The sequence below is a fragment of the Entelurus aequoreus genome, linkage group LG04 (assembly GCF_033978785.1).
Source record: "Entelurus aequoreus isolate RoL-2023_Sb linkage group LG04, RoL_Eaeq_v1.1, whole genome shotgun sequence".
NCBI classification, from domain to species: domain Eukaryota; kingdom Metazoa; phylum Chordata; class Actinopteri; order Syngnathiformes; family Syngnathidae; genus Entelurus; species Entelurus aequoreus.
In genome coordinates this window covers 45,261,393-45,287,002 of record NC_084734.1, presented here as the reverse complement: position 1 = coordinate 45,287,002, position 25,610 = coordinate 45,261,393, and the positions used below count along the sequence as shown (strand labels likewise).

General features: G+C 42.6%; 1 protein-coding gene across 8 annotated transcripts in view; it reads left to right on the top strand.

Annotated features, from left to right (window-relative positions):
• Window positions 1–25,610, top strand: part of pak5 (p21 protein (Cdc42/Rac)-activated kinase 5) — a 204,203-nt gene that overhangs the window by 80,050 nt on the left and 98,543 nt on the right. For 3 of the 8 annotated variants that reach the window (XM_062044974.1, XM_062044971.1, XM_062044970.1), the window contains exons 2-3: window positions 11,859–12,082; window positions 15,788–15,832. In XM_062044974.1, coding sequence (XP_061900958.1) covers window positions 11,879–12,082; window positions 15,788–15,832 — 249 coding nt within the window. In that variant the 5' untranslated portion in view covers window positions 11,859–11,878. Of the gene's footprint in view, window positions 1–10,584; window positions 10,700–11,254; window positions 11,355–11,858; window positions 12,083–15,787; window positions 15,833–25,610 lie in introns of those variants that run through there. The other 5 variants (XM_062044973.1, XM_062044972.1, XM_062044975.1 and 2 more) reach the window with 5 other exon arrangements.

Genomic DNA, 25,610 nt, shown 5'->3' with positions numbered 1-25,610 from the left:
TAGTTTGTTTAAGTTTTCTAGTCACATGTGTTTTCAGCCCCTTGTGTTTGTTCGTTTCTGTTGCCATGACAGCAGATTATGCTCAGCTGCCTCTGGTTAGTGTTCGAGACGCTCACCTGTTGTCCGGGCACTAATCAGAGGGCTATTTAGTCTTTGCCCTGGCCTCACTCGGTCTGGCTTCCTAATTTGCTTTCACGCAACAGCTAACGACCACTTTGTTTCCTGCTAGCTCTCATGCTATGTTATTTTGCTTGCTAGCTCCCACGCTAGTCGTTTTTGTTTTTCTCCTGCCTGATTTAGTTCCAAAATAAATCATTTTCCTACCTGCAAGCTGTGTCCGAGCCGTCTGCATCCTTGGGAGAACACCACCGCACCACGATGCGACCCGGTCGTTACAGTAGGAAGCCAGCAGCAAGAAGTTCTCCCGCAACGAGCACGTCGGAGGAGAGGGACGAAGGTGCGTGGATGGTGTTGCGAGCGATGGAGGCGGAGACTCTCCGCTATTCCCCTTCGGAGCGCCAGGACCTGATATGGGGTCCTAACGGAAGGTTGGTACCAATCCACTCCGTTTGGCCCGAGGACATCGCCACACCTCCGCACCACCGGACGCGTCAGCGAAGACGGAGGCCGTCAACGAGGTCTTCACTTCGCTGCAAAGACGCGCCACTCCCACAGACTCCTCCACCGGTACACAGTAAGCAATATTCAGCCCAAGATTCCCCTCCTCAAATGTTTGGCAACCCAATTGACCACTTTGCCAAACATTTCACCGATTGGGCTGTCAGTCAGCTAGAGACCCACACGGATGACGTCATCCCGCCCACTTTGGATGACGTCATAGACAAGGACTTTTTTAGACATCATGTCAATTCTTCCTGCCAGCCATTTTCAAGTAACCTTAACTCTGCGATTAAACATTATCAGGACATTTTTTTAAGGACTAAATCTAGTCAGTCCCAGTCTCAAGTGGGGGGTGACAATAGACATTTTGGACAATTTAGAGGAGAGAATTCTACCCTCCCCCTGACCACCCTCCACCCACCCTTGAAGACGGTTCCAATCCGCAAGGAGCGCGTCTGGGATCCGCTTTTTGAGGGGGGGGCTAGTACTGGGAGCTGTGCGAGTGGGGTGGCACAACGGCGTGCTAAGCCGCAACCTCCTGCTCGGCCACCGCCACCTGTCCTTCGGCCTGCTAAGCCGCAACCGCCAGCTAGGCCACCTGCACCTAAGCTAGCGCCAAGGCTAAGGCTAGCACCAGCTCCACCACAGGTTCCAGTACCTGCACCTCGGCTGGTTCCCACACCAGTACCTGCACCTCGGCTGGTTCCCACACCAGTACCTGCACCTCGGCTGGTTCCCAGACCAGTACCTGCACCTCGGCTGGTTCCCACACCAGTACCTGCACCTCGGCTGGTTCCCACACCAGTACCTGCACCACGACTGGTCCCCGCACCAGTACCTGCACCACGACTGGTCCCCGCACCAGTACCTGCTCCACGGCTGGTCCCCGCACCAGTACCTGCTCCACGGCTGGTCCCCGCACCAGTACCTGCACCACGACTGGTTCTCGCACCAGTACCTGCTCCACGGCTGGTCCCCGCACCAGTACCTGCACCACGACTGGTTCTCGCACCAGTACCTGCACCACGACTGGTTCTCGCACCAGTACCTGCACCACGACTGGTTCTCGCACCACGACTGGTTCTCGCACCAGTACCTGCATCACGACTGGTTCTCGCACCAGCACCTGCACCACGGCTGGTTCTCGCACCAGCGACTCCTGCTACCACGACAGCGACTCCTGCTGCCACGACAGCGACTCCTGCTGCCACGACAGCGACTCCTGCTGCCACGACAGCGACTCCGGCTGCCACGACAGCGATTCCTGCTGCCACGACAGCGACTCCTGCTGCCACGACAGCGACTCCTGCTGCCACGACAGCGACTCCTGCTGCCACGACAGCGACTCCGGCTGCCACGACAGCGACTCCGGCTGCCACGACAGCGACTCCGGCTGCCACGACAGCGACTCCGGCTGCCACGACAGCGACTCCGGCTGCCACGACAGCGACTCCGGCTGCCACGACAGCGACTCCGGCTGCCACGACAGCGACTCCGGCTGCCACGACAGCGACTCCGGCTGCCACGACAGCGACTCCGGCTGCCACGACAGCGACTCCGGCTGCCACGACAGCGACTCCGGCTGCCACGACAGCGACTCCGGCTGCCACGACAGCGACATCTCAGCGACCTCGAGTGGTCCGGCGGCGCAAGCGGAAAGCAGGTCCCCGCATGCAGCCCTCGAGGACTCAGAGGCTGCTGAGATTCTGGCGCCACTCACGCCCACCTTCTCGGCGGCCACGAATGTGGCCTTACCGTGGTCGCCCGCCTCGCCCGCCTCGCCAGCGGCGGCGGCGTTCCATTCGCCGCCGCCACCTGACCCTTCCCCGGTGGATTCGGGGACACGTGGCCTGGCGACCCACCACCAAGTCACCCCCCCGCCCGCCCTTGACTCGTGAACTATTGCTTTTTTTTTTTGGGGTTCCAGTTGTTTTTTTTTGTTTTCAAGGGACATCTGGAATCTGTCCTTTTAGGGGGGGGTACTGTTAGGATCCGCTGCCCGGATCATAGTTTGTTTAAGTTTTCTAGTCACATGTGTTTTCAGCCCCTTGTGTTTGTTCGTTTCTGTTGCCATGACAGCAGATTATGCTCAGCTGCCTCTGGTTAGTGTTCGAGACGCTCACCTGTTGTCCGGGCACTAATCAGAGGGCTATTTAGTCTTTGCCCTGGCCTCACTCGGTCTGGCTTCCTAATTTGCTTTCACGCAACAGCTAACGACCACTTTGTTTCCTGCTAGCTCTCATGCTATGTTATTTTGCTTGCTAGCTCCCACGCTAGTCGTTTTTGTTTTTCTCCTGCCTGATTTAGTTCCAAAATAAATCATTTTCCTACCTGCAAGCTGTGTCCGAGCCGTCTGCATCCTTGGGAGAACACCACCGCACCACGATGCGACCCGGTCGTTACAGTATCTGTAAGGTATTAGCCCACATTTCATGTTTTCTTGTACACAGCTAGATCAAAAGCGTATGTAGTTTAACAGGCATGGCATGCTGTGTGTGTGCTGTGTGTACCATGATCAATATTAAAGTGATTCACCAGATGGACAGTTGTCCGTTTGTTCCAGCTGGCCGGGGAATTTTTTTCAAGTTGACTTTGGGTAAGCACGCCATATATGTCCGCAAAACTTTGCTCCAAGTTTCACATTTATGCTCGCAAGTCACGCCGACCTTACTCTCTCGACTTCCATCTGCTCCAACATTTTACCCTCTGTTAGTGCTTGCTTTTATAAGCAGCAGTCCATCCTCTGTATATTCAAGTTTAAAAAGATAAGGTTGGGAATCCCCATGTGTCCGAAAATAGTCGTCTTCGTTGTTTGTTACCAAGTCTGCCATAATTAGAACACTCACGTTTTTTTCCGGAAGTAAGAACACACATTTGTTGCCGGAAGTCGTAAGTGCGCTGCTGTGGAAACAGAAATAAATGCGCTGAGGAAAGACGTTCCGGTAATGCATAATATTATGTATTGTCATATTGTCATGAGCCTGTCAGTTACGACATTGTATATATTCTTGCAGTGTGTTTTAGAGGGCTTTGAATGCTACACCAGCGATTCCCATTAGCCGCATTTTGCAAGCGTTTTTTTAATCATCTTTATTCTTTCTTGTGTGTGCTTGTCTCTCTTAATGATTGTGAACGAAAATTACAAAAAAAAAGTGCAGTTCCTCTAAAGCTCGCGGCGTTAGAGCCAACCTTCATTCTGCATAATTGTATTGCTTTTTTCAGTTTATTTCAAACTATATTATTAATCTAATGTGATTCCTACATGTATGTGTACTTTATATGTATATGTATATTAGGGCTGTGAATCTTTGGGTGTCCCACGATTCGATTCAATATCGATTCTTGGGGTCACGATTCGATTCAAAATCGATTTTTTTTTTGTCAATTCAACACGATTCTTGATTCAAAACAGATTTTTTTCCCGATTCAAAACGTTTCTCTATTCATTCAATACATAGGATTTCAGCAGGATCTACCCCAGTCTGCTGACATGCAAGCAGAGTAGTAGATTTTTGTAAAAAGCTTTTATAATTGTAAAGGACAATGTTTTATCAACTGATTGCAATAATGTAAATTTGTTTGAACTATTAAATGAACCAAAAATATGACTTATTTTATTTTTGTGAAAATATTGGACACATTGTGTTGTCAAGCTTTTGAGATGCGATGCAAGTGTAAGCCACTGTGACACTATTGTTCTTTTTTTTTTTATAAATGTCTAATGATAATGTCAATGAGAGATTTTTAATCACTGCTATGTTGAAATTGTAACTAATATTGATACTGTTGTTGATAATATTCATTTTTGTTTCACTACTTTTGGTTTGTTCTGTCGTGTTTGTGTCTCCTCTCAATTGCTCTGTTTATTGCAGTTCTGAGTGTTGCTGGGTCGGGTTTGGTTTTGGAATTGGATTGCATTGTTATGGTATTGCTGTGTATTGTTTTGTTGGATTGATTAATTAAAAAAAAAAAAAAAAATAAATAAATAAAAATCGATTTTTTTAAAATGAGGATCGATTCTGAATCGCACAACGTGAGAATCGCGATTCGGATTCGAATCGATTATTTCCCACTCCCCTATAGGCTACATATATATATTCATACAATATATTACTTAAATCAGTTTTCACGTAAAAACAACACATTTGTAACATGGGGCTCCTTTAATCAGCGTGGCGCGGTTGGGAGAGTGGCCGTGCCAGCAACCTGAGGGTTCCTGGTTCAATCCCCACCTACTACCAACTTCATCACATCCGTTGTGTCCTTGAGCAAGACACTTCACCCATGCTCCTGATGGGTCGTGGTTAGGGCCTTGCATGGCAGCTCCCGCCATCAGTGTGTGAATGTGTGTGTGAATGGGTGAATGTGGAAATAGTGTCAAAGCGCTTTGAGTACCTTGAAGGTAGAAAAGCGCTATACAAGTATAACCCATTTACCATTTACCATTTATTTTGTTGTGGCGGTGCGCAAACAATCAACTAAAGTATATGTATGGGAAACCCTGAGGTATGTACCAAATTTTGTGGTGATATGCTCTAAATTTGCAGTTAATGTTTTTTTATAGAGCACAACATGCCATGTGAGGAATTTCAAGTCAATCGAACTTATGAGGTCACACTTTGTGTTTAATAACAACGCGACCATGGGACATATTTTCAAGAAAACTAGTCAACCTGAGAGGCGGCCGCTTTCCGATAGCATCCACAAAAAAATCCCCTGCAGAAAAATGTAGTGGTATAAACCTGGTCCATAGCGGCCACCTGTTTAACGTTGCCAATGGCCATTTATTTTGCATTCCAGAATATATATTTTACTCTGTATAGCCAGGGCCGCATTAACTTAAGGGGGGCCACAAGGATGAGAGGGTTGGGTGGGGGCCCCTGGACTTTAGCCCAGGTAAACCCTTGCATTTACGGGGTCCTGCGTATATCGGCCACTAATATCAAAATGTGATGCTTTCAACATGGAAAGTGTTATAATTTGAAAATCAACCGGATTTAGTTTGTTTATGTTGTCATACTTCCTGTCCCGTTCTATCTGACCTGTGTGAAATTTTTTTCAGTAAATATTTAAGTTTTAGGTATTTGTTGCTGAGAAGTCCTGAGCGTTGTTCCACTGCAGCCAAGCTAGACAGTCATTGGAAAAAAAAAAGATACATTTTTCTCTGCACATCGGACGGCCAGCGTCTTTGGGAGTCTTTGGACAGTAGGTTGGCCTCGGCCTGGATGCTGGGCTTCCGCATGATGATTGGATGATCTGTCTGAGGCTGAATCCCTTTATGATTCACAGACAAATGACTGAATCAGCTATTCTGAAACCACCGGGGCAGCATTTTTATAATTTTAATTTTGTTGTATAAAATGTATCTGACGACTTTTCCAATTTTCTTAGTGACATTTTCTTATTAAAACGGTTACCGACAAATCCAGCATTTTTTTCTGGTGGTGTTGGATAATTTACTATTTATTTGAAGACTCTTGACTTCTGTCGTTCTGTAGCTGTCGCTGACCAGCAGCGAGTGCTGCTGCAAGCCTTCACTGCACGCAAAGCACTCACAGGCGGTCACACTAGCATTGCGTTGCAACTCCAGCTGGCGCTTCAACCACCAGTGACCCGTTGATATTTACAACTTGCAGATCACTGTCCGCAGGTCTTTCTTGGATACATTGAACACGTCCAAATCACTGACATGTTGCCTCTCGACAATCGTGTGCTTTTTGCTTACGTCAGTTTGGTGTTAAGTGTTTTGGCCAAAAGCTAAAAAGGCAATTGTAGGTCATTTTCGGCCTAGAAATTTCAGCGCATCACTAGTTCAAACATACATTATTGTCTCTGCAGCTGCTATACAGCCCCAGCACAAGCAGACTCTGTGGAAATTAGGGCTCAGTTAGTATTATTTGTTTACTCTTTTTTTTGTTAAACTTGCTACGATATTAATTTTTTCCTACTTTTTTCCATTATATTCAACATGTGAGTTTGTCATGGTAACCTGAATATAGTGGCCATTTTGCTGTTTCCATTTGAGTGGTCGCCATGGTTTGACTAATAGCACAGGCAGCACAGTCGAGACTCGAGATGCAAGTTCTGACAAATGTTCAACCTTTTGTGTGCGAGGGTTCAGATGTAGACATGTTATCTTACACAAACAAATACATAGAGTCATAAACAAACATTAATTAACAAGTCTAAAGTAGTATTCCGCTCCCTTAGACTCCACAGACATGACTTTCACTTGACTCACAATGTCCGCAAAACCATATGTCTGTCCATGCAACCTCAAGTCATGACATAGTGTCACCAAGGCTTAGATTCAATGCAAGGAAAGGCAGCCTTTGGTAAACACGCCTATGGGATACGGCTTCTATCTGCACATTTTGATCTTATATTGAGCTTTCCTCTAAGGCAGCAGTGTTGCTTCATAGTAATTACTCGCACTTGGATTGTACCCCACACCGTTTTGTGGCCATCCAAGTCATCCTTGCTCTTTGCTCCATACTTAGGTTTTTTTAGAGGTGGGGGGTTACGCCACAACCTCCTTCTGACCACACTTACTTCCTCTTCTCTTCCATTACGCTTTGACCAACCCCCAGCCCACACACCCATCCCTTTTTATCACAACTCAGTATCTCTCCATCTTTTCCTGTTTCAAGTCTCAATGAGTTAGATTGCCAAGGTTATATTTTTGTCCTGACTGTTTACAGTGTCATGTTAACATTCATGCGCATGTTTATACACCTATCAAACAAGTTTGAAAGTTATTAGTATTTTTCACTAGGGTGTATTATAATATTTTTCAACAATTGTATATAAGTGTCAAGCTGGAATTTAGACAGGATTACTTTTAGTAGGCTCTGTTGGTACAAGTCGTCTTGTGTCTGTATCTTTAATGCTAATGAGCTGTGTTTGTCTCCAACAGAGTCTGTCTACAAGAAGAGCTCTTTTGTATTTCATCACCTTTTTAGATACATAATGTCACGTTGCACTTGTAAAATGTAATAGAAGCCTTTACGCACATTCAGCAACGTAGCCTTAAGGATTGGGAGAGGAGGACACACCCATTAGTGACACTAGCATAGCTATATAAATTACATGCTAACATTGCACTCATATTTTGTTAACGACATTATGCTAGGTCAGCATTTGCGCTGAAAAAGATTAAACTTACAGTTCCCACGCCTCTTGCTGACTGACAGACAGTTGGCAGAGCTCCAATCTTTATTTTAAGATGTGTAAAGAAGCCTTTATACTGTATATTATTACATTGTTTTTGCAGAGGTGTCTTCAGTGGGTGGTGGGCTCTTCTAGGTAGTGTTCGTGTCTTTTCCGTCAAAAGATGTGTAAAAGTGTAGCAAAGTCAGGGAGATGATAGAATTTTTCACGTTTTGCTGTTTTCATCGAGTGGTCGCCAGACAACTACTGTTACAACTAGGGGTGTCCTGATAAAACTGTTTCACTTCCAATAGATTACCCAAATTGGAGTCTTGCGTATCTACTGATAACGATATTGATCCGATACAATATCAGTATGAATCAGACATACTTTTACTATTTTGTAGGATGTTGTGATGAATGAATGAAGTGATACCGAGTCATACCGAAAACAAATTGTATGAATGAAAAACACTAACCAATTTATGATTACCGTCTGGAATGGAGTCAGCAGTTTTTAAGTTGAAGTGGAGTGGTTTGTTTTTTTGGCGGCACATAGTGGCCACACTAATTCATTAATTCAAGCTCATGATGCAGCAAGTTGAACGATGCGGACACGTTTTTTTTTTACAGGATTCTATAAGTAATATGCAACTATGATTTTTTGACACTTGTGGCTATAGACCAATGTGTTTTAGACTGCAATGTTATTCAATTAAGAATACTTATTACAATTGAGCTTGTGTGCAATTGTGTGCTTAGCTGTTGTGTAGCTGCTAGCTCCTTGGCGAAGTTGGTAGAGTGGCTGTGCCAGCAATCGGAGGGTTGCTGGTTACTGGGGTTCAATCCCCACCTTCTACCATCCTAGTCACGTCCGTTGTGTCCTTGGGCAAGACACTTCACCCTTGCTCCTGATGGCTGCTGGTTAGCGCCTTGCATGGCAGCTCCCGCCATCAGTGTGTGAATGTGTGTGTGAATGGGTGAATGTGGAAATACTGTCAAAGCGCTTTGAGTACCTGGAAGGTAGAAAAGCGCTATACAAGTATAACCCATTCATTCATTCATTCATCAGAATCAGAATCAGAGAATCAGAATAGTTTTATTGCCATTGTTTGAGAACGGGTTCACAAACTAGGAATTTTTCTTGGTGCAAACGTGCGACATAAAACACATATAACACATATTTGGTATAAAAAGAGCTGTGACTGAGCTATCAGATAGACTTAGAAGGGATTCAAGGAATTCAAGGAGCTGCTGTTAGGAGTTCTTGTTCATTTGCCTGATGGCCGAGGGGAAAAAACTGTTCAGGTGGCGGGAGGTGTGGGTCTGGATGGAGCGTAGTCTCCTGCCTGAGGGGAGAGGGGAGAATAGTGTGTGTCCAGGGTGAGAAGAGTCAGCTGTGATCCGACCCACACGCCTCCTGGTCCTGGAGGAGAACAAGTCCTGGAGGGATGGGAGCTTTCAGCCAATCACCTTCTCCGCAGCACGTACGATGCGTTGCAGTCTATTCTTATCCTGGACTGTGGCGCCGGGGAACCACACTGTGATGGAGGAGGTCAGGATGGACTCTATGATGGCTGAGTAAAACTGCACCAGCATCTCGGTCGGCACCTTAAGTTTCCTCAGCTGCCGCAGGAAGTACATCCTCTGCTGGGCCTTCTTGATGAGGGAGCTGATGGTCAGCTCCCACTTGAGGTCCTGGGTGATGGTGGTGCCCAAGAAACGGAAGGAGTCCACAATGGGGACGGGGGTGGGAGAGTCAATCAGGGTGAGGGGGGATGGTGGGGCTGTGACTTTCCTGAAGTCCATGATCATCTCCACTGTTTTCTGGGCGTTCAGCTCCAGGTTATTGAGGCTGCACCAGGACGCCAGCCGGTCTACCTCTCTCCTATAGGCGGACTCATCGCCATTCAAGATGAGCCCGAAGAAGGTGGTGTCATCCGCAAACTTGAGCAGTTTTACGGATTGGTGACTGGAGGTGCAGCAGTTTGTATACAGGGAGAAGAGCCAGGGGGAGAGTACACAGCCCTGAGGAGTACCAGTGTTTGTGGTTCGACTGTCCGAGACAATCTTCCCCAGCCTTACGTGCTGTCTTCGGTCTGTCAGGAAGTCATTAATCCAACTGCAGAGGGAGTCGGGCACGCTGAGCTGGTAGAGCTTGTCTCGTAGCAGTCCAGGGAGGATGGTGTTGAAGGCAGAGCTGAAGTCCACAAACAGGATCCTAGCGTAGGTTCCTGGGGAGTCCAGATGCTCCAGGATGAAGTGGAGGGCCAGGTTCACTGCATCATCCACAGACCTGTTGGCTCTGTAGGCGAACTGCAGTGGGTCCAGGAGGGGGGCGGTGATGTCCTTGAGGTGGGGCAGGACCAAGCGCTCAAAGGACTTCATGACCACAGACGTCAGCGCGACCGGCCTGTAGTCATTTAGTCCTGTGATCCGTGCTTTCTTGGGGACAGGGACAATGGTAGAGGTCTTAAAGCAGGACGGCACACGGCATAGCTCCAGAGAGGTGTTAAAAATGTCAGTGAAGACAGGAGACAGCTGGTCCGCACAGTGTCTGAGAGTGGAGGGGGAGACACCATCCGGCCCGGGGGCCTTCCGCGTATTCAGCTTCAAGAACTGCCGGCGTACATCCTCTTCTTTAATGGAGAGGGTCTTTACAGTCTTATTGTGTTTTTGGAGTCCTGTGATGTCATTGGAGTCCTTTGAGTCCTTTAACTCCTTTAATGATGTGCTGGCATTGGTGGGGAGGGTGATGGTGGGGGGAGCATGGCTTTGATGAGCTGAAGGCCGTTCATGACGACAGTAATGTGTGTTGAGGCCCTGAATGACTCAGGGCCTGGGGGGTTTTGGGCTTATAGTTCGTAAGGGCCCTTAGACCTCTCCAAACTGCCGCAGAATCATTGGAGCGGAACTGTTCCTGTAGACGGTTAGAGTACACAGATTTAGCTTTCTCCACTTCCCTGGTGAAGTGGTACTTCCTAGTAGCACATAGCCTGCCATGTTTACTTTTGTAAATGACTTGACAAATATAACAAAATACCAACCTTATGTGCTTATTGGAGGACATTCAGGTGTCAAGTAAAGAAAGCATGCTGCAGCACTGCTTGTGTTGTGCTTGTATCGCAGAGTTTAGATCTAAACTGATATTGGACTGATATCTGATATCATTATCTGATTGGGATATCCATAGTTTAAACATATTTAGAAAATGAATTAACTTAATAATATCAATATGCTGTCAACAGATACATTTGCATCTTTCAGTATTGACACCAAGATTCTACATTTGCATAGTAGTAACAAATGTATGATACTGAAAGCAGAAGCATAGAATGAGAATGCAAAAAGAGGGGCACAAGTATGACTCTGAGGACAATGGCTCCTAGAAAGAGCAACACAATGGACTCCTTTCACTGCCATGACATTTTGTTCCTGTCACACCATGCAGTGCATGCTGGTGTATAGTTTAAAAGTGCATGTGACTTGTGATTGTGGTTATCAAGATAAAACACATTGATGTAAGAAATTAAGTTGCAAGTTGGCTTTGTTTTCCTTACATTTTGTTCCACCACACTGCGTTGGCAAGTACTGTTTTTTTTCTTCCTGCTGTTTGTTATGTAACCAGAAGAACTGTTGGTTTTTTGGTTGTCTTTTTAAACTTTTTTTTTCTCTTTGCATGTTGAGACATTTGTGCTTCTTCTTGCCTTGTTTGTGTCCTGCAGCTTTGTAAGGCTTGTCTTTAGCGTGCCACGCGACTAGAAGAATGCATGGCAGTCACTTTTTAAGTGCTTGTTACCGCCCATCCGTCAGACTTGGACCATGTTGCTCTCAGGCAGGCACACAAAAACTGACAACTGACTGCCCTATACGTCATATTTATGTATCTTGTTAACAATAATTTTAGTCTCCTCTTATTAAAGTGCACAAACCTTTTACAGCACAAATAATTCCCTCTGACAATGAGAATATTGTAGCACAGGCAAAGCTATCAGCAAGTGATAGCATCTAACAGCAGAATATCATGGAATGGAAATTGGATTAGAGTGCTGTAATCTGCAACTGTTTCTTATGTTTGTTTTTTTTAGATTTGTCAGGGTTTTGCAGCATGTTTGGGAAGAAGAAAAAAAGGCTGGAGATCTCGGCGCCGTCAAACTTTGAACATCGGGTCCACACTGGTTTCGACCCGCGCGAGCAGAAGTTCACTGGGCTGCCCCAGCAATGGCAGAGCCTCCTGGCAGACACTGCCAACCGGCCAAAGCCCATGGTGGACCCCTCCTACATCACCCCCATCCAGCTGGCACCCATGAAGGTAACGTGACTCCATCGCTAAGACTTTCCTTGTGTTATGACCTTCTAACCCCTCCAGTTTGACCCTGACTGGCATCCACTTTGTCCCCACTAACTTGTAGTACACATAAATTATGCGGATGATTTCCTGCGATGTCACTAATCCTGATTGTTTGACACAATAAATTGTTTTCACTTCAACATGTCTGCTTCACACCACTCCACTTTTTTCTTAAGTAGTGTCTGGCCATCTCAGACTGCAATATCACTGTGATACTTGCTAATAATCATATCAGAGTACTGCTTTAAACCTGCATTAACCAAAGCCAAATCCTACAAACTTGTGAAAAGTCATACATGTACTGTAATAAATTTACTTAATGGAGCAGCTCTCTTTGACCACTTGTTAATTTATGAACAACTCTATTGCATAACACCACAGCAACACAATGAATGTTGCAATAGCAATAAGGAGCTGCTCAGTCAGCATTAATAGCACTGATGAGTTAACAGCAGTTGAACATGAGTTTCACACAAACAACTGAGTCGTGCAAACAACATTTTAAAGGGCGTGCAGGGGCATATACAGCTGACCACTCGTAGTACTTCAAATGCAGCTATTGCCATCTCAAAATGACATCAGAAGGTTGTCTACAGCTCGGATTAAATGCCAATTTTCTTTTACCCAATTAGAGACCTTTGCAATGATTAGTTTTTGTAGACCACGCACACAGCGACTAATGGTGTATTCTTGCTTACTTAAAAATATGTTAATTGGACAATTTACAGCAGCTACTTTATAAAGCATCATTGTCCCTTGAAGATTGCGGCTTTACTTTTTTGCAAATTCCTTTTTTTTTTACAAAGTATAGTCTATGTAAGTACAGTTTGTCATACAATTAAGCATTTCAAGCATACAAATGGCAAACTGGCAAAATATAAACACTACAGTAGTATTTGCCATGAGATGAGACCAAACTAATCAAAGAACGTTGTTCAGTATCATGGCCTTTGACTAGCTCAGCCTCAAGCAGCATGACTATATTGGATCAAATGAGTGTAAAGGTGACTGTTAGGGTTATTTCTTAATAGCCCTCGTAATTTAAAAAAAGATTATTGTAACTTTTTTTAATGATCCATTTTTTTAAATATTCTATTTGTAATTAATGATTCCTACTTTGCGGTAGTGCTGTGCAATATTACAATATATATTGTTATACGACCTAAAAATGTCTATCATACGATATAACTCTTTGTTTATTTTGTAATTTTACATCTGGGCTGCGTCTAATGTAACTGCAGCAACGATGCTACTGTGTCATAACATTTTTACGTCACTTGAAAGAACTTTAGGGCGAGAGCATGGATGTCATCACATGCGCAGACGGAGAGCACAATTGAAGCCAAACCAACAAGATCTTAATAGGAATAGGTGTCAAAAAGAAGGAAGAAGAATGCTAATCTGCAAAACATGCTGCTAACGAGTTCTTGCTAGCGACTTGAACACATCTAATATTTTCTATCACTTGAAGACACGACAATAAGAACAGTACAGTGACGGTGTTAAAATCTGACAAAGTACCGTTACCTCATGTGACAGTCCTAGGCTGTCGGGTGGGTTCCATGGACCATCAAAGGAAGACATGTTGCGGGCAGGTTTAGACTTTCTTTATTTTGCAATAAAACAAAGTCTGTCGCGGATTGCTTTTTAGCACTTGCCGATTCCTGCTCGCTCCTCCGCCTGCTTTTCAGCACTTGCCGATTCCTGCTCGCTCCTCCGCCTGCTTTTCAGCCGCGTCCGTCCCGCTTGCTTTTCAGCCGCGTCTGTCGTCGTCTGTCTCGGGCTCTCCTCCTCTCTCGCTCCGCGTCAGCTTCCCCTCTGGCTCCTTCCAGTCTCTCCCCTTTTCTTCAGCGAGAGGAGATTGGATGATCGATTGCGGCGTCGCTCCCGGCGCGCCCCGCCTCGCCGCTCGCTCGCCGTCCACGCCTCCTCGCCGCCATCTTGGGCCGGGCCCCGGCGTGCCCTGCCCCGCTGCTCGCTCGCTCGCCGGCCTCGCCTCTCCACACCTCACAAATAGGGATGTTCCGTTCAGGATTTTTATGCTGCCGATTCCGATCATCCGTGAGTGAGATCGGCCGATACCAATACTGAGCACATGTATTGACAAAACATTTTTACATTTGTGACTGCTATAGACAGTTTAACAACTTCAACACAATATTTAAACTAGTTCCTTGTTCTCTTTTATTACATACAATTGTTTGAGAGAGGATAATATAACAACAACTATTGATGTGTCAGCATTGATGCAGTCAGTACACGACACGTAAGAGGAGGGCGGATCTATACTATATTGTGGTATACTTTATATCCTTATCAGGACTTATATGACCTTTGTTAAGATGTATACAGCAGTGGTCCCTAACCACCGGTCCGGGGACTGGTACCTGTCCGTGACGCATTTGCTACCGGGCCGCAGAGAAACATTAAATAATTTATAAACGACTGCATTTTCTCCGACTTAACTTTTGCCTGTCCCACTAGACCCACCAATAAGCTTGTTTATAGATGTACAATAACACTCATAGTAAGTTGACATTTGTTATATTTTTGTTATAGCTTTGTGACATGATACTTAATGCACATTAATGAACATATAAAATATAAATGTGACAGATTGTAGCCAAAGGCTGATTTCCATCTGCATCTCATTGCAAAAAAAAAGCCCAGGGCTCCCACTAATTCAGCGTTATAGTGAGTTGTATTTTTCACGCACTTATTTTTGCTGTATTTATCTGGCACAAGGGGGAAGCCGGTCCCTCAAAATAATGCCTACATTAAACCGGTCTGTAGTGCAAAAAAGGTTGGGGACCACTGTTATACAGCACTACTTTGCAGAAATTAATTTACCAGTCACCATTAACCAATTAAAAGCGATTAACAAGAGCTAACAATATCTCTTTTGGCTAGGGCTTTTAAAGCATGTGAAGACCTGAGCAGAGAATCAATAGCAGCTGATGTTAAAAATGACCTACATTTTTCGTGGAGCAGCTGAGACTAAAACATGACTCAGCCCAATGTGCACACTGACAATGGCATTGTTTTTGCACCATAGGGCCACAAAAAGAATTATGTAAATGCAAGATCAGATACTGCCAACATGTTTCCATGCTGAATTTATTGCAGATTTAAAGAGCTCTTGTGGTTAACACAATTTTCCATGAACGCAGTGATGTCTTTTCACGCCCCTCCCATTTTTTTTGTGTGTGTCTTCTTGTCTCTGACCCTTCTGAGTGTCTCCTCTGTTGTGTTGTTGTTCATTGGCTCCCTGCAGTTATAAATGTTACATTAAAAAGAATGTGTTCAACCTCATATCAGGTTGTATTTCCACTATTAGGCGTGTCCGCCATCCTCCTGCACTGTCAATGGCACACTTCCACATTGTGCTCTGTCCTCCAGGCTGGAAATGTGGAACCATAGTGTTTCTCCATTCATAGCACAGTTCTCACTCATCCTGCCAATTGATGCATAGCACCTCATCCTCCCCAAGTGTCGCTTGACTAAAAGATCAACAAGACAGTGCACATGGTAAACCATCAAGCACATTGCTTAGAAGAAACCATGGCAGGAGTCCAAAATCCCCAATCCTAAGAACAGCAATATGCCACAGGAAATATCTCTGAAGAGGGGGTAACAAGAACGTTAATTCTCTTGCTCTCTTCACAGATATCTCCCAAGAAGGTCCGGCCATCCGAAACACCGTTGCCCAAAGTATGACTCCCTCTTGCCCTCTGTTAATTCCACCCTTTTCTCCCTAACCCACTGCACTCGCACTATCACACCTCACACCTCGCTACCCCCCGCCGCCGCCTGATTACCCTATCTCTGGTCCTCCCCACCGCCTGCTGTCATGCGTTCAGGAGGAGGTGAGGGAAGCGAGAGATACAGAGAATGACTCCGCATATGACATAACTACATTGCCCTGCCAACTGCGACTTCATTTCCATCCTACCTTTGTTTTATACGCATGAGTCTTACACGCCCCCCCCCCCCCCCCTCCTCCCCTCACATACACACTCCCCCACTAGATGAGCTGTAGTGGAATGTTCCATCCTTTTACCCTGATGACAATGATGCTAATCTTTAGGGTCATAAAAATGAAGGTACGAAGAAACAAAGTGATAAGGTAATGTGGGATTTTGCTTCTTAGTTTAGAAATTGTTATTTGCTGCTTTAATCTACATGCCTTGATTGATAATTAAATGCTTCGTCCATTTAAATAAACACCCCCTTTTTCCCCTTCAGGAAAATAAGATACACTGCCTGAAAAACAGACGTTGCATCTGTAAAGCCGCAGTTTACGTCTGAATTTAAAGAGAAAGTGCCGATGTGCAAAGCGTTCCTTCAATGACATTGAAAAATAATTGTGCAATAGGAAAGCAGCAAATAACAGCAAGGCATTCTAAAATACAGAAGAATATACAGTCGTCTCTTGCCACTTGGCGCTTCAAATTTTGCGGCTTCACTATTTCACGCTTTTTCAAAATACTTGTTTCAAAAAGTCATATCACAGTTGTTTGTATTACACAGACGAACAATACAATAGCAGCATCAAATCCAATAACAAACTGTCAATTATTCATCTCAATTGCGGAAGCTTGTGTATGCAAATCAAAACAATATTTTTTTAAACAATTAAACACATTTTGAAAAATGATCGCTGTATCAGAGACATGGCATTTTGAACTGAAAAGATATGAACTTAACTACATAAACAGAACTAACAAGAGTGGAGGAGAAGTAGCTGTGTGCGTGATAAAGGACCTGCATTACAAAGTGGTAAAGAAACATGTCATTTGCTATTGATAATATTTTAGAATATATAACTGTTAAAATATGTCACGAAAAAAACTAATGTATTGATCAGCTGTATATATTGTATAGAACACCTAAATTACACATTTAAACGTTTGACAACTGGATCGAGGCAACTTTTACAGAAATCAGTCGAAAAATAATTTTCTTATGTGCTGACTTTAATATTGATCGCTTAAACCAATAGACCAACAATAGACCATTAATGACTTCATAGACACAATATATATATATATTCAAAAACCATAAGGCCAAGCAGAATCACAAGTCAATATGCCACACTTATTGATAATATTTTCATACTATGAACATGTAGAAAATAATATTACAGTCAAGTATTAGACAAGAATAAAACCAACATGAGAACAACATGGGACATCCTAAACAGCATAATTGAAAATGGTGCAAAGAAGGATTACCCTCAATACTTCTTAGGTGGAATTTTAAAAAATGACAGTATGAACAAAGTAGTGGAACAATGAATGACTAATTTTTAAATATTGGAACCAATCCAGAACAAAAGATTCCGGAAACCGGTTCAGTTGAAGACCTAAATCCCAACTTGATGTTTCTTAATAATGTGACAAAAGAAGAAATAATTAAAAAAATAAAGAAATGCAAATTGGGGCAGCACAGTGTTCAAGGGGTTAGCGTGTGTGCCTCACAATAACAATATCCTGGGTTCGATTCCCGGGTCTTTCTGTGTGGAGTTTGCATGTTCTCCCCGTGACTGCGTGGGTTCCCTCCGGCTACTCCGGCTTTCTCCCACCTCCAAAGACATGCACCTGGGGATAGTTTGATAGGCAACACTAAATTGACCCTATTGTGTGAATGTGAGTGTGAATGTTGGCTGTCTATCTGTGATAGGCTCCAGCACCCCCATGACCCTGAGAGGGACAAGCGGTAGAAAATGGATGGATGGAAGAAATGCAAATCCAAGACCTCAACAAGATCTCACAAAACTGATATAAAAGCATTAAAAAAGTTATTGAAGAAATTTCAGAACCTTTAACATACATCAGTAACCTGTTATTTTAAACAGGTTCATTTCCAGACAAAATGAAAATAGCAAAAGTTGTACAATTTACAACCCGCAGTTTACAAATTATAGCCGGTTTCTTTACTTGCGCAATTCTCTGAGATCATTGAAGAAGTCCTTAACAACAGATTGGACAAATTTATAAACAAAAGTGGAACACACAGCGAACCAATACAGATGCATCTTATCAATGGCAATAATCTAAATAACTGAGGAAATGACCAATGCAATAGATGGTGAACAGTGTGCATCTGCAGTATTTATGGATCTAACAAAAGCATTTGACACAAATAATCATACCTTAATTAATAAATGAGAACAGTATGGAATCAGAGGACTGGTCTTGAACTGGGTAAGAAGCAGAGGTGGGACCAAGTCATTGCTTTGCAAGTCACAAGTAAGTCTCAAGTCTTTGCCCTCAAGTCTCGAGTCAAGTCCCGAGTCAAGACAGGCAAGTCCCGAGTCAAGTCCAAAGTCAAGACTGGAAAGTCTCAAGTCAAGTCCCAAGTCCTGCATTTTGAATTTCGAGTCATTTCAAGTCCTTTTAACCACAGACTAATATATTTACACAGATTGTGTATGCTTTTAAAATGCTGTATTTATTTATTAAAACAAGTGCATTTGAAATTGCAGGGAAAAAAATAGTGCTGACATTGCACTTCATAATAGCACTATTATCCAGTCATTTTAAACATTTAACTCATTCCTTTACAGAATAAACACATTTGAAAAAACAAGTGCAACTGTACTTATTTGCACAAAAGTGTTAACATTGTATTTCCATGGCATATTGCATTGTAACTAGTTCCACAGCAGTTTCTATCCTGTTCTTACCTGATCCCATTGATCTCATCTCATACTGAATGTGTGTTGATGTGTGCGTACATATGAAAAACATAACAAAAACATGAACAAAACAATGAACAGAGTTGTACTTTTTAGATGTCAGGGTCCTATGCAATATGTACACATATTCTTAATATAGTATACATTTTAACTGACCTTTATTTGACTATGTTTGTGTTTTTGTAGGTGGCTAAAATACGCGGTGCTGCTGATCGCGTCTAACGTTACGTTACTGTGTGTGATACATTGATTAACGTAATGTTAAGTATAGGTACCTCATGCAGCCCTGCTTAAAAAAAATCACTTGACAAAAAGTATGAATAAGGTTAGCGAACTGCAGTGGACGCAACAGATTGCCGTGTTTGCAATGATGTTATAACCATAGACATCTTATAAGTAGACGCAGCATTGGCTGCTGTGACACGAGCAATTTGGTCGCCATCTTGAAGTGGTGATGAGGAGCCGGCGAGCAGCCTAAACTGACAGTTGACAGGTAGAAAACAAAGATGGTGTTCAGCGTTTTCTTGCTCAAATGAGCGGACTGTTGAAAATAGGAATCGGGTGATTACTTTTCACAAGTAAGATTTAACATTAATGTACTATTGGTTGTATTTTATGAAAATAATATTACCACAGAGTTGAGAAGGAGCAAAGATCTTTAATATTTGTATGTGAAAATCACAAAGAAATCTTCTGGGGGAGGATGACCCCCCTACAGAGGTTTGGTTTACAAACTTTCAGCCCCACCTAAAACAAAATTCACCAGCCGCCACTGATTATGATGCATTCTCATTTTAGGCAAAATATAAGACAATACTTTCTTAACAGTATAATTGTAACCAGGAATAAGTCTTCAAGTAACAATATTCAAATACTAACATTGTTGGGTAAAACAGAATTTGGTTTTATTCTGAATCTAGTGAAACAGATTGGTGGTTTTAGCTGATATAAAGACTTACAGGTGTTTATATATGTTTATGTTGAAGTATTTGGCAGATGCTTTTATCCAAAGCGACATACATAAAAAATACATATAAAACAATGACTGTAAACATGATCATTTAAGGGAAGAATGTAATACAAAATATCAATACAAAGTGTCAAGACAGAATAAACTCTCTGCTGCTGCAGCAACAGAGATACAGTCTATAAGATATATAGATATCTAATGTTTTCATACATTGTTTATGTAGGATATACGCATCTATATATAACCTAATCATATTTTTTCTTCAATTTAAAAATAGCTGACCGTTTTTTTCCCCTATCTCTGGGATTATATTACCAGTTTTGATCTCGGACGTCTGGTCACTTATAGCGTATAAGAATATTATATTACTGTTAAGCAAACTATGAATAATAAAACACGCCAAAACATGTGTCCTTTATCATAGCTACACGTATGACAAAAAAGCGCGTGAAAATCAGTGGTATTCAGTGAGGTAAGATGAATTAAATGCGCTGACAGTTCATTGCTCCTGCCAAATGAATTGCACTAGTGGAGCGGATCACCACTCCAAGATGGCGGCCCCGCATCTCGTCTGCGCCTGTAGGCAGTAGCGCTCCATGCTGCGTGCCCTTATAAGATGTCTATGGTTATAACGTTAGCAGTGAGTTTACAGCCTCACTGATTTAACTACACAGCAAATAAAAGTCACGTTATTTAGCCAATAAACGTTAGCTTACATTCAAAACTTACCCTTCTTTGTGCATCTTCAAATGTCGAACGAAGTTGGAAGTTGTTACGTCTCCGTCTGTAATATTCGAACTGCATGATTTGCATAGGGCTATTCGTTTTTTGTTGACCGAGTCGTAGTTTTAATACCCGAACGAAATTAACTTTGGCATAATTGTTTCTCACTGCCGCATTGTTTGACAATTCTTCTTCATTGGTTGTCCTGCAATTTGATTGGATGAGAGCTGTGGGATGAAAACAGCGTAGATCTAATTTGATTGGCTGTTGTAATGAGAGCACACCAGCTGACAGGAACAACACGCTGATAGACACAGACAAAGAAAAGGAAAAATACGGAGCGGCGCGCTCCCAAATAACTTTTTAAGGTTTGGGTTTTGGGGAAAGTAGCAAGTCATGTCAAGTCAAAAGGCTCAAGTCCAAGTGAAGTCACAAGTCATTGATGTTAAAGTCTAAGTCGAGTTGCAAGTCTCTTTACATTTTGTCAAGTCGAGTCCAAAGTCATCAAATTCATGACTCGAGTCTGACTCGAGTCCAAGTCATGTGACTCGAGTCCACACCTCTGGTAAGAAGATACTTAACAAACAGGAAGCAATACGTGAAGCTAGATGAAAATATGTCAACATGCTAAATGTATTTTGCGGAGTACCCCAGGGATCAATACTGGGACCAACATTCTTAAATCTTTATATAAATGACATTTGTTAAGTTACAAAGGACCTAAAGTTAGTATTAATTGCTGGTGATACAACTGTGTTTTGTTCAGGAAAGAACACACATAAGCTAATACAAATAACAGAAGAAATTAACAAATTAAAAAGATGACAAAAAACGACTATTTTTATATTGCTATTTGGTAACAGTAGAAGAGAAAGTCAAATTCAAATAGACGGAGTAGATATTGAAAGAGTAAAATAAATCAAATTTTTGCTTGTAATTATAAATAAAATGAACTGGAAATCTCATATTAACAAAATATTAAAAATACAGTGGCAAATATTTTAATAATTTTTTAGGCCAAAAATCACTACACATTCTCTCCTGCTCGCTAGTGTTACCATGTTTTAATTATTTTGTAGAAATATGGAGAAATAACTACAAAAGTACACTAGATTTACTAACCGTCTTACAAAAGGGATCATTTAGAATAAAACATAATGTTGGATGTACAGAACATCGAAACCCTTTGTTTATTGAATCTAAAATATATTTAAATTCAATGATTTAGTTTATTTGCAAACAGATAAAGTTATGTACAAAGCAAAATATAACCTGCTACCTAATAAAACAAAACTTCTATAAAAAAAAAAAAAAAGAGGAAAAATATAACTTTAGAGAAAAATCGAATTCAAAACATTTGTATGCACGATCAACACTATTAAGCTTTAGCATATCAGTATGTATAATTTAATTATGGAATGGATTAAGCAAACAAGTCAAACAAAATACTAATATGATCCAGTTTAGGAAACTTTTCAATCTACAAGTGTTTACAAAGAAGAAGAATTAAAATAAACGTCTTGAACTTTATTGAAATTAAGATATTATTATCTTATTAAGTGAATCATTACTGACTTAACTATTTGTAAAGATAATTTTTGTTTTTAGAATGAATTGATATAAATTATGTACAAATTGAGAACAGGAAGTGAACATCTGTGTTAGTAATTGCTGATGATCCTTGAGATGTTCCTACAGCTTAATTGGATTCCACCTAACAGTGCATGGCAAAGTACAAACCAAGCATGAAGTACAAACCAAGCATGAAGTCTTAGAAATTGTCTGTAGGGGTCTTTTGGTGGGGGAGGTGTAAATGTCTCTTGTTTGCATGTTGGCGTTTGGGCTGACTGGCGGGCTGGCGCTGGCTAGTCTCTGTGATCTTGTTGGCGTGTGGTTGCCGGTCACAGTTTTTTCGATCGCTTTGATGTGATTGAGTGGTGCTTGCTGTCTGGGGGTATTGCAGCTGCTGTTTCTGCTGCCGTTTGTTTGTGGTGTGGGCGCCCGTGGCTGCTGGGCCCCCCGGGCGGGTGGGGCGTCCCGCCTTTCTACCCGTGTGGGGTGTGGTCTCTCGCTGGCTTGAGGTCTGGCTGTCCCCTGCTTCTCTCGTGCCTTGTCCTCTGTCTGCGGCCTGCTGCTGGCTCTTACGGGCGGCACGGTAGGCCTGGCTCTAGGGTTCCTGTCGTTGGCCGGCCTGGCTGCGTGGGGCCGGTGGTCCCTGGTTCCCTGGTCGTCACACCTGCTGTTTATGGGTTGGGCTCTCTGGGTGGCTGGGGCCGTATTCTGGCTCCCACACACACTGGGAGTCAAATATATTGTACATACATACATAAATACATACATACATACATACATAGGAACCTACGCTCCCACATACATACACAAATACAGTGCATACCTACGTACGTATTATTTACAAAAATAAATACAGTACGTACCTACGTATTTTTTAATCCTGAATTTATTTAATTCATCCATTCTTTCACTCTCAAAATAATCTTACTTATCTCATCATATAAAATGTAACTTACTTCACCAATTATTATTATTTATTTATTTTTATTGTGATTACTTATGGAGTACATTGTGAATAAATTGAGAACAGGAAGTGAACAAAAGTTTTAGCAACTGTTATGTAAAAGAAAAGGGGTAGGTTTAAATAAGCTCTGCTTCTTCCTACTCCTTTTCGAACATGTTGAAAAGAGAAACTGGAAATTGTGATGTATCATGTTGTATGCTTGCATGTTCGAAATAAACTCAAACTCAACTCAACTACATACTCAAAGTTCGTACATCCACACGCACATTCACTGTACAAACATACACATTCTGTATATATACATTCACTGTACAAACACATACACACATACTGTACATATACAAGTACATGTACATACATACACTCATGCACATAATCACGTTTCATCAAACATATACTAACGTTGTTGCCCTAGGGCAGGGGTCGGCAACCTTTACCACTCAAAGAGCCATTTTGACCCGTTTCACAAATTCAAGAAAACAATGGGAGCGACAAAACTCTTTTGAAATTTAAAATGAAATAACACTGCATACAAAGTTTTTTTTTTGCTTAATATGAAAATGTAATGTTAGTGCGGCCCGCAAGCTTTATATGAATGGTGCTTGACAGCGTCATACTTGCCAACCCTCCCGATTTTTCCGGGAGACTCCCGAAATTCAGGGCAACTATTCTATCGGATGTCTGCTGATTTTCACCCTAACAACAATAATAAGGGCGTGCCGTGATGGCACTGTCTTTAGCGCCCTCTACAATCTGTATAAACAGCATGGCAGCCCAGTTACATGTTGTATGAGGCTTCTGCAGACACACACAAGTGACTGCAAGGCATACTTGGTCAACAGCCATACAGGTTACACTGAGGGTAGCCGTATAAAACAACTTTAACACTGTTACAAATATGCATTACACTGTGAAATGACAATATGAACAAAACTCCGAAACCCCCCCTCCGTGCGGGGTTTGGTGGTAGCGGGGGTGTATAATGTAGCCCGGAAGAGTAAGGGATGCATGGGATTCTGGGTATTTGTTCTGTTGTGTTTGTGTTGTGTTACGGTGCGGATGTTCTTCCGAAATGTGTTTGTCATTCTTTTTGGGTGTGGGTTCACAGTGTGGCGCATATTTGTAACAGTGTTAAAGTTGTTTTATACATCCACCCTCAGTGTGACCTGTATGGCTGTTGACTAAGTATGTCTTGCAGTCACTTACGTGTGTAGGGCAGAGCCCGCATACAACATGTGACTGGGCTGGCACGCAGATAGTGTAAAATCGGACGCTAAAGGCACTGCCATCACGGCACGCCCTCAATATTGTTGCCCCGGGAGATTTTCGGAGAGGCACTGAAATTCGGAACTCTCCCGGAAAAATCTGGGTGGTCAGCAAGTATGCAGCTGAGCCGCATCAGAGTGATCAAAGAGCCGCATGCGGCTCCGGAGCCGCGGGTTGCCGACCCCTGCCCTAGGGTAAACTGGGTAACACATGGCACACTGACAAAGCTTAACCTATTGTACTCTAACAATCCAAAAGGTTAATATAGGTTGCTTCTCTTTCTTCCCCTCCATTTTTCTGCATTCTTTCGTATCTCTAGTTATTACGTATATGTATTGTTGCATTTGAACAACTGTATTGTTGACAATAGAGGTAAATTATGGGTATTGTTCATTATCAATAGCGCTATTTCTTTTGGTATTTGTATTGCTCCATTTGTAGTGAAATAATGCTCATTGTCATTTCTGTATTATTTTTTATTTTCACTAACTGCTTATTTGCTATCACTTTTACCATCATATTTGTACATGTCGTATTTGCTGATGTTGCTCTATTGTTGTTGTTGTTGTTGTTATTGTTGTGTTTGCTGTTGTTGTTTTTGTCTCTCTGTCTAATCCCCCTCTTGTCCCCACAATTTCCCCCTCTGTCTTCTTTTTTTCTCTTTCTATCCCCTCCTTCTCTGGCCCGGCTGTACCAAATGATAATATAAATACATGTAATAAAGTCAAATACAAATAAGGCAACAAGAGATGTATCCTACACTTCTCTTTTGTAAAGTAAATCTGAACAGCCAATATGGGCATCTACATCAACTATATGATTTGCCTGAGAATTTGGACAGGACAAAAAAAAAAAGAAAAAAAAAGAAATTGTCTGTAGAAAATGTGTGGAGGGGGTACAGAAAAATATCTGCAGCCTTGAAGGTCCTAATGAGCACAGTAGCTTCCATCATCCGTAAATCAAAGAAGTTCGGAAAAACACACTGCCTGCCTTCAATATAGTCCTGGTACTCTGAAGTTGACTGAATGTGCATCAGTGGAGAGAAAATATGATGAATATATATTTTTTATACAAATGTTATTATGGGCCAGAAACTAAAGAGGAGACATATTGCAGAAAATGACTTGTCAATGCTGCAGGATCACTGCAGGACAGTTTGCACTTTTCCTCCTCATGCATAGGCGCTCATGCAAAAGGTAAAGCGGGCATACTTGCCAACCTTGAGACCTCTAAATTCGGGAGATTTGGGGAGGGGGTTGAGGTGGGCGGGGGCGGGATTAAGGGGGGAGGAGTA